The 10457-nt window shown below is 36.3% G+C and overlaps 1 protein-coding gene across 1 annotated transcript in view; it reads left to right on the forward strand.

Moving 5' to 3' along the window:
• The window catches only part of LOC106089633 (bridge-like lipid transfer protein family member 3B), a 173795-nt gene extending 168038 nt beyond the window's left edge, over positions 1-5757 (forward strand). Inside the window, exon 22 of the mRNA XM_059365966.1 lies at positions 5373-5757. Coding sequence (XP_059221949.1) covers positions 5373-5426 — 54 coding nt within the window. The 3' untranslated portion in view covers positions 5427-5757. The remainder of the gene's footprint in view (positions 1-5372) is intronic.
• Positions 5758-10457: the final 4700 nt, after the last annotated feature.

Genomic DNA, 10457 nt, shown 5'->3' on the forward strand with positions numbered 1-10457 from the left:
AGTACTATGGACAGAAGTTGTAGTTAAAATGTTATTAATTTGCTTATATTTGTTTATTTTATAATTATAATGCTTAAATTTTGTTGTTGGATTAACCAGCTTAGACTAATGAACATTATTATTCATTTTATTTAATGGTAATTTTCTACATTTACGATTTTATTTGTGATACGAACACAATAAGATATGCTCTTATATATGACAGTCATTTGGATAATTTTGCGAAGCAGAATTAGACTTCTAACATTTAGATACTTTTTAAAGGATACAAACTTGTAGCGCAAATTGTGAAATACTTTAATGACGTTTTCTATCAAAGACTAGCCGAATCGCGCCCGCTCCGTTGCTCCTTCTTTAACTCTCAAATATTTTTTTAGGGTGGTGACACTTCGCCCTGAATGCAGATATTGAATTCGTGCCATTGTAGCCTATGACGCTGAACGCGTTCGAATACTGGCGAGAACATCAGACAAAGTGGTGTTTATCCCTTCTTAATGTTGGCGACATTTGCGAGGTACAATGTCATGCATGGTCATTTAAAAAATTTTCCGCAAAGAGGGGTCGCACTGCGGGACGCCGTTCAGACTCGGCTATAAAAAAGGTCCCTTATCATTGAGTTTAAACTTGAATCGGAATCGGGTGGCCACCGGCACATTGAAATTACTGAAACTAGACATCAAAATTGTTCTTTATTCCCAACGGAAATGAACTTGAGTTTAGGGGGTGCTTTTGGGCGTAGCCCAAAATACTTGCCTCCAAAATTCGATATCAAACTCGTTTTCTACTCTCAAATACCTTTCATTTGAGTCCCATATTATCATAATGGGTCAAATATCCCGTTTGACGTATTTTTAGGAGGAAAAGCGTCACCTAGACTTGAACGCAAATTTTAATGTCATATTCGTAATCTACTCACTAATACCTTTGATTTTAATCCCCTATAGCCATGGTCGGCTTTTATGCCCATTTGCGGGTATTTGGCTGGGTTCTTGGACCCAAATTTGAATACCATTTTCGTTTTCTGGTCTCCAATACCTTTCATTTGATACCCTTATTGTGCCCATCGGACCGCTTTCGGATATGGATGGCGTTTTTGGGAAAGGGGAGGGTCCGCCTCCACCCGATATCTAAAAATTATATAGCCTATGTTTCCTACCAGACAAACGTACACAACCTATGAAAATTTTTAAAAAATCGGTTCAGCCAACTTTCATATAGTCAGGGGGCCCAATGGCGTTTTTGAGGGGTGGCGTGATCCCCTGTACTTCGACCTGATTTTGTATGCTAGATTCAAAATCTACTCCCGAATACCTTTCATTTGAGCCCCATATTGAAATGAACGTCCAATATATCTGTTTGGGGAAGTTTTGAGGCTGGGGCGGCTAGATGGGTACTTAAGATATTTTAATATCATATTCGTATTCTACTCTCCAATACCATTCATTTGATACCTATATTGTGCCGATCGGTTCATTTTTGATTTTGGATTGTCTTTTTGGCATAAGGGGGAGGGTTCGTCCCCCTTCCGATACCGAAAATGTATATATAGAACAAAAAAACCGAGTCCCATATATCCGTGATTGGCTAATGTGCCTATTTTGGGCGTTTTTGTGGGGGTGGGGTAACCCCCTATACTTCACATGAATTTATGTGCCGGATTCGTTATCTACTCCCGCATATTATTCATTTGATATCCATATTGTCCTTATCGGTCCACTTAGGATTATGGGTGATGTTTTTGGGGTAACGGTGGAGGTCCGCCCCCTTCCGTTATTAACAAATTATAAAGCCTTTTCCAACTTCCTGACCATAATTCGTAATCTACTCCCGAATACCTTTCATTTGAGTCCCATATTGTCATGAACGTCAAATAAACCTATTTTAAGGGGTTTTTGGGGCTGGAGCGGCCCCCCAGTTACATGGACCCAACTTTTATTATCGTACTCTACTCTTGAATACCTTTTATTTTAATCTTATATTGTTCCGATCGGTCCACTTTTAAAATTGGGTAGTACTCTTGGGGTAAGGGGAAGGGTCCACCCCCTCCCGATATCAAAAAATTATATAGCCTATGTTTCCTTCCAGACCAACATACACAATCTGTGAAAATTTCAAGGTAATCGGTTCAGCCGTTTTTAAGTTGATACGGAACAAACAAAGGCAACAGTATGTCTGCAATTATCTTCAAAATCACAGTTGTAGAAAACTTCGCATCCATATAGGAGAGTGGGAATGAGATATGATTTTGCAAGCAGTATGCGGATTTGAAATGGTGTAGATAGGCGGAATGCCCACAGGTTACGCAGCATTCCATACTCATTACCAAGAGTTTTACTAATGTGATTAGTCCAGGTTAAAATGTAGTTAAAAGTAAACCCAAGTTTCAACTCGTGGCATTGAAGTGTTATTAAGATGTACAATTAAATTCTCCAGGACACTTAGTTTACGTCTATGACTTACGAGTAGTTTCGTCTTTGATGGGTTTATGCAAAGTTTATTATTTTTTGGCCAATTATAAACTTGATTCAAATCATAGTTTATATCGGATACACATTTTTGAATATTGCTTATTTTTGTACCAATATATAGCAGCAGATCATCAGCATACATTTGTGTTTTACAGTTAGCTAGAACATCCAGAAGATCATTTATATAAATGGAGAACAGTAGAGGGCCAAGAATGGATCCTTGGGGAATACCTTTGGATAGTGCAATTAGACTGGAGCAACGCTTTTCGGGTATTACCGCTTGTGCTCTTTGTGACAGCATCAACGGTATCAAATGCTTTACTGTGGTCCAAAAGAAGTAAGAACGACACCATTTTGTCATCCATGTTTTGGCGTAGGTTTTCACTAAAATCTAACAGAGTAGTGCAGCAGCTTCTTTTCTTCCGGTATCCAGATTGTCTGTCAGATAGTAAGTCATTCTCAGTTGGAAAATTACTAGTTTGATCAGACATAATGCGTTCTAAAGTTTTTGACAAGAAAGGTAGTATAACTATGGGGCGGTACTCTCTATTTGCTTTAGGAATAGGTAAAATCTTTGCTATTTTTCACTGAGCAGGAAAAATCGATTTAGTCAATATAGAGTTGAAAATATAAGTTATATATGGTATTAATTTAGGTAATAATAGCCGCTGTTCATATATGTCCGAAATTGGTTCCACAGATTCAATATTAACGAAACATTCGTTAAGCTCATTCAAGCCAACATTCGAATTGTTTAAATGTTCAGTTATATCTCCGATTCTAATATTACGAATTTCCCTCCACTTGCATTTGGTTTCGACAGCTGCTTGAAATTTGTTTTGAAAATAGATCGCTTTTGCAGTGTTGATTTGTTTTCAAGCAGGAAGACTGCAGACGGCAGATTTGAATTCACTATGTAAGAAGGGAGTTTTAAAACGTTTCCAACGTTTATATGCAGCATTTCTTTTATCAATCAAGTTTTTAATGGTTTCATTGAACCAAGGTGGTGGGCAGTAATTTATTTTTATAATAATTTATTTTATTTAGGAATACAATCAAGTTATATATTGATTTTATCCCATTTTGAAGAAAATGTAATTGCTCTTCCACCGTCGGTAGTTGATAAATAAAGTCCCAATGTATTCCAGAAAAGGGTCGATTTAGTTCAATAAAATCTTTATTTTTAAAATCACGATAAGTTTTAGTTTGATTTAGTTTTTTAACATTCCAGTCATATGTTACAAAAATTAAATCTTGTTTAGAAAATCCAGAAGCAGATAACTGACCATATAACAATACCTTAGACTATTGACTCACGAAAAACAGATCGAGAAAACTTGAAGATGTGCTTGTGAAATGTATAGGAACAGTTTTGTTAGTCAAAAAGAGTCCAAGTGATTCTATGGAATCACTTGGTCTCTTCGATTTTAGGTAGAAAATCAAAACCACAAAATCCCTGTAAAGAGCCTCAGCTTATATATATATTGTATTTACTTAGCAATAATGTTTAATGCAACTAAATTATCAGTCTGTAGCCAATGTAGATGCATAGGGTATACATTATGTTTCAACCATAAATTTCATATTTTCAAGTTTTTTGCCTGTTAGGGTGAAGATCATTAAATTTCACAATTTGTTTGTTTCTCTTTCGAGACGAGCTCATTCAATCCCATGGCAGCCGGTTGTATGTACCGGATTGACCCGATGAATACCTTCATCGGCAAGGGCTGCCGCCTCAGTGTACCACACACTGTTACTACAACAACAACACGGAGCTCAATGATCGAAGATTTTCTTTGCAAATGGAAAAGCAAAGCCAAATTTTATATTCATATGTACTTTGTATACGTATTTCGTGCTAGGGCCTTACATCCTCAACTAGTTTCCTTAGAAAGTACTACAGTCAAAACCGCATAACTGTAATAAGCTGTAGGAAAAACCCACTTACGAGAAACTTAATGGAAAGTATCATTGATTTTGAGTGTTATTCAATGTAATTCAATTCGCTTTAGTGAAATGTCGCTTAAGTGAAGATATCGCTTAAGTGAAAATATTACTTAACTGAAAAATCTTTACAACCCAAATTACATTTTTGTATGAAACTATTAGTTCCGGACCGATTAAGGTTTTCAGTGGGTCAAGCCAGAGCAGAGATGTCCCTTATACATGCAGTGCTTTGCTTTGGCGAATGGCGAATTAGAAGTTGGAGGGGGGAAGTAGTATTTATCACATTTGTTTTAAATTTCTGTAGGTTCTAAGTAGTGGGTTAGATATTTGCCGTATGTAGATTCCACATTCGTATTGTTCGGCGATAAACAAGTTTTCACTTTAATACAGGGTTCATTCAACTAGCCAATCGACCACACAAAATATTTGGCCCCAAAAAATTAATATCATATTCGTTTTCTCCTTTTAATTACCTTTCCTTTGAGTCTCTTGTTGCCATAATCAATTAATCCTGGTAGAGGGTGATTTGGAGGTTGGACGGCCCCTTAGATATTTCGCGAAATAAGCACACTTTCACCATTTTATTTCCTTTTTGATTAGCAATTGCCTTACATAATACCGTGTGTTATATGATCATTTATAATCTATGATGTTGTGTAGTACTACTATATATAATATTTAGCGGAATATAGGAAAGTTCTAGCTTCATAATCATTAGAAATTTTTCCCTCTTTTTTGTATTTAAGATCCATTTTCATAAAAATACGCCTTACACCTTGCTTTCATTTAAAACTAAATTTCATATCTTGTATCTTTCCCTAACAACACACAATTTTAAGATTCCATTTTTACAAATTTTCTTTTTTTAAATAATACTTTGTATCCGTTGTGTGAAAACTTCTAATCGTTATTCTTCTTTATGCCTTTTGTGATTACCTAATTATCTCCTAAAAATAGCTCCAGGTGACTTCTATGAGTATGAATAAGAAAAATGGCGGCAACAACAGGTAGCACAACTGCATGGATTGCATTCAATGTTGCGGTGAAAATAATAATCCATAAATCCAACTTGAAAATACCCAAACAAAAAAAAAAAAACACCAATTAAAAAATACATTGGCCTATATTTTCCTTATATAAGAAATGCCTCTCTTCGTAAACATTCTTCAAAAATGATGTTCAAAAAAACAATATGAGCTAATATCTTCAAGTGTCGTAAATGTTTAAGAAAAGATATGCTTAAACTAAATCATGTAAATGTAAATATTTTATTTTATAATAATTAATTGTAGGTGATTTTTCGTTTTTATAATTTTATACATGAAGATTTTCCATATTTTCCATATTTTTTGTATTTCTGATTTTCTTTCAACTTCTCTGTCGTTATCATTGTCAATAAGCCATTACATGTTAAACATTTCCTAGAATTATAGTTTCATAAAATGGAAAAATTAAAAAAAAAAAATAATAATAAAAAGAAATAAGTTCATATGATTATGTTGTTTAATAAGACTGAGACTATCAAAAAGAAAAAATAAATCATAAAACGTTGAAAAACAATCAAACAATAGTTTGCGATGCCATTTCCAATTTGCTATTTGTCCATATGTGCTGAAGAGTTTTAAAAAGCAAAAGTAATTAAATTAAAATAATTTACATATATTTTAATCAAGCTTTAATTAACTTTATTATCTTAATAATATAATGAGGAAGAAAGAAAAACATAATTATAACTTTAAAAAATTCATTTATATTAATTAATTAATCGTCTTCAAAATATAACAAAATAAAAGAATAAAAAAGAAAAACAAAGAGATACAAACAAAATTCAAACGCATTGTTGTGATTCATAATTCATATCAAAATAAAAACAAACTTAATCTAAAATCTATAAAATCAAATCTCTAGTTTTAATCATTATAATAAGCTAAATAAAAAATTTAAAATTTATTTTTCTTTTATTTCAAAAATGCTTTAAATGAATTATTTGAAAAAATTATAAACAAAATTAAAGGAAACAGGTCCATAATTCATTAAAAATTCCATAATATTATATAATATATATAACCACTCCAAAAAAAGCCTATATAAGACTTGAGTTCATTACAAAACACAGTTTAATTCACAATGGGATGAAATTAATGCTTAATCTGAAGTAAAACTTGAACTAGAAATGAGTAAATTTGTTTTTTACAGAATAACAATTCTTAGGCCCAAGTAATGTTAACGGCTGGTGAGGAAAGCAAAATAACAGGAAACGAGGTACTAATAGGGTGCGGTGCGAACTTACTTTACTTTATTTTAATTGGCTATGACAGAACATTTGTTCCACTAGCCGAACGTAGAACAGCGTTTCAAACGCCTCGATCTTCTGCGCTCCCACCACTTGATCTTTCCATCGGGCTTTTGGTCTTTCCGGTTTGCGTGTACCACCGTGTTTGCCTTCAAAAGACTTCTTTGCTGGAGCTTCTTCATCCATTTTGACAACATGACTTAGCCAACGCAGCCGTTGTATTTTGATACGTGTAACTATGCTGTCGTCGTCATACATCTCATGGTTCAGGCGTCGCCTATATTCTCCATTAACGCAAATTGGTCCATATATTTTACGAAGAATCTTTCCCTCAAATACTCCAAGCACTGCGTCGTCTGCTTTCACAAGTACCCATGCCTCAAAACCATATAACATCATACGTACTATCAGTATCTTGTATAGTGTAATCTTCGTCTGTCGAGAGGTGGCCTAGTTTTCAAACTGCCTACTTAATCCAAAGTAGCATCTGTTTGCCAGTATTGTTCTTCGCTTTACGGAGGCCACCGTAGCTCAGAGATTAGCATGTCCGCCGGTGGTTATCCCCTTCTAATGCTGGCAACATTTGTGAGGTTCTAGGCCGTGTAAAAACTTCTCCCCAAAGAGATGTCGCTCTGCGGTACGCCGTTCGGACTCGGCTACAAAAATTAGGCCCATTATCATTGAGTTAAAACTTGAATCGGACTGCACTCATTGATATGTGAGAAGTCTGCCTCTGTTCCTCAACGGAATGTTAATGGGCAAATTTGCATTATTTCAAAATTGGTGTCATTCGTTTCAGTTACGGCGTTGCCAAGGTAAATAAAGTAGCTGACTATCTTAAAGTTGTGGTTCCCAACTTTCTCCATTTTCTTTATCTGATCGGTTGTACATGGCATTTGGGAGTTAAAACCATCCATTTCGTCTTATCTCCATTTATTTCCAGACCCATTTTTACTGATTCCCTTTCGATTCTTTCAAAGGCTGCCGTTACTACTTCCGGTGACAGACCCATGAGATCGTCGTCTTCATAGGCGAGCAGCACTCGTCTCTTGTGATTAGTGGGCCATATCTATTCTCTTCTGCATCTCGTTTAATCTTCTTCAGCAGGATATTAAACAGATCACACGATCGGTTGTCTGAAACCGTCGTTTGGTATTGAATGCTCCGTAGAGGTGTTTTCCTATTCTTACTGAGGAACGTGTATTAGCAAGTGTCATTCTGCAGGTCCTATTAATTTTGCAGGGATACCAAACTCAGACATTGGGCGCCCGGTAGCCGAGTTGGTAGCGTGCTTGGATTACCGGAGCAGGGGTCGTGGGTATGATTCCCGCCAGATGCCTAGGTCTGTCGCTAATGTGGTATCACAATGGACTTAAAATTGTCTAAGTGAGTCTGTAAAAGACTGCCACTCTTACCGTACTTTACCAAACTCAGACTTGGCTTGAAATACCTTTGATTGTATAGGGCTGTCGAAAGCGGCTTTGTAGTCAACAAAGACATGGTAGGTGTTGATTTGTCCTTCTCGGTTTCTCCAGGATTTGGTGCAGTGTGAATATCTGATTTATGGTGGATTTACCAGGTCTAAAGCCGCATTGATTTACCAGGTCTAAAGCCGCTTAAGGAACGGATGTGGGGGATTGGCCTTCGTGATACACCATTCCGTACAGTATAGCCTGTGCCTGTCGCTAGTGATTCCTTTGTGTAGTGCATGGGGATAGCAGTCAGGTCCGGTACTGTCGAGATAGATCTATACAACGTATACATACCGTCGTTGCTTCAATCAGCCCAGGCCATATGAAAGAACGTCCTCGTGGCACAGGAACTATCAAAAGTATTCGGCACACTCAACCAAGCCAAACTATTTGAAGTCATCGTCCCTCCAGCTAGGCCTGAAATGTTGAGTGGTGAATTATCTGTGTGGTCGCCAGTCGTTTGTGGAATTTAGAGATAAGATATCTATACCTCGTAGAGTGAAACTGGAAGTTCCCCAATTTGGAGTGATGTCTCCGGCACTGTTTAACCTCTATCTATCCTCCATTCCATATCGCACAGACCATCCAAATCATTAACTTGTGTGTAGGTATCCAGCACCCAGAAGCCTTAAGGTAGATCTACATGATCTACAGCGCGAGGTTCAGAGCTACAAGAGAGAACCTCTAGATCAAGCGGCATATCAAGCGGGTCTAGACAACATTCATGCAGGCACGGTAGCCGATGCGGTAAATAGCTACCGGCTGAATGTAGTCCTGGGAGAACGACCGCCTCTCTTTGCACCTGAAGAAATTGACCTCCCCCGGCAAACCGGAGTAGTTCTGGCTCAATTACGTTTCGGCAGACGCAACCGCCTCAACACCTACAGGGCAAGGATTAATGCTGACGTGCAAGATATATGTCCCGATTGCGACCGGCGACCACACGACACATGTCACCTGTTGAAGTGTCCAGCCTGACCCAATCGACGCAGACCCCGATCCCTCTGGACGCACCCCATTTGAGTCGCAGAGTTCCTTGACGTGGACACCTAACAAAATCAAGCAGACGAAAGATAAAACGCAACAAACTGCTACAACAACAACATTTAATGACAAATTTTTTGAATGTTTGAACTTCTTAACAACTCTAGAAGCGTTTTGTGCTTGCAAAATTGAAAGATAAGATGTAATGTAAAAATGTTTGAAATGTTTATGACACTGTTGAGGTTTTTTTAACTTTTTCAAATTTGAAAACTGCAAAAAGTTTGCTGTTTTAACAGATAATTACTGCTGTCGCATTTTCAGCAGATTTTCTGCTGTTACAGCAAACATGTTTGCTATTTTTACAAAATTCTCTCAGTGTAGCTTTATTCCTTTGAAATTTAGCGTGCTTTCGACAGACTGACCGATGGACGGACAGGGCTAAATCGGCTTAGAATGTCAAGACGATCAAGAATATATATACTTTGTTGGGTCTCAGATTAATAATGCGATGTGTTTAAAACGGAATGATGAAACTAGTAAACCCCCCATCGGGTATAAAAAATTTAAATAGTTTGTCATTTTTGAGCGGACACAAATATCTTTACGAAATTTTTTACGGAAACCGCTGAAGGGTTTGCAACTTTTCAGGGTCCTATTGGTGTGTCCTTAAACTTTGTGGTCGATTATGGATGGCAACTAAACTATAGTTGGGTTCCCAGAAGATAAAATCATTGGCATAAAGTTGAAATTTTTTATTTGTTTCATTCAATAGAACGTTCAGCTACTAAGTTAATTGGACAAAACAATGCGAACCAATACAAAAGTGGAAATTCGTATAACAAATTTGCCCGTGGCAACTCAACTAAAGTTGGGTTGCAATCTATAATCGACTCATTAGTCATCCCTACGAAAACATACGTTTATGTCTTCGTTTTACTATATTCTTAGAAATTTTAGCCGAAGCTGGTCTCGTATTTAGTGATTTGTAAAGCTTTCTCTGAATTTGTAAAACTTCCTCTGAACGATGTCCCATTATTTCAATGGGCTTAAATTTCGTCTCAAAAATTTGTTTGCTATTTCGGCAATTGTGAGCAAATGTGAAAAGCAATATCCCATCGTTATGAAAAACTCATCTTTATATGATTTCAAAGAAGAATTTCTAAAAAAATATATATGTACACAATAGCAATGACTTATGTATTAATAGAAAAAAAAATTAATGCGTAGTTAGGTTTAACCAAAGAAATTGTAAACATTTAAATTTTACCAATTAACCTAATTTAATAAAATTAC

The sequence above is a fragment of the Stomoxys calcitrans genome, chromosome 3, assembly GCF_963082655.1.
Source record: "Stomoxys calcitrans chromosome 3, idStoCalc2.1, whole genome shotgun sequence".
Taxonomy (NCBI): Eukaryota; Metazoa; Arthropoda; class Insecta; order Diptera; family Muscidae; genus Stomoxys; species Stomoxys calcitrans.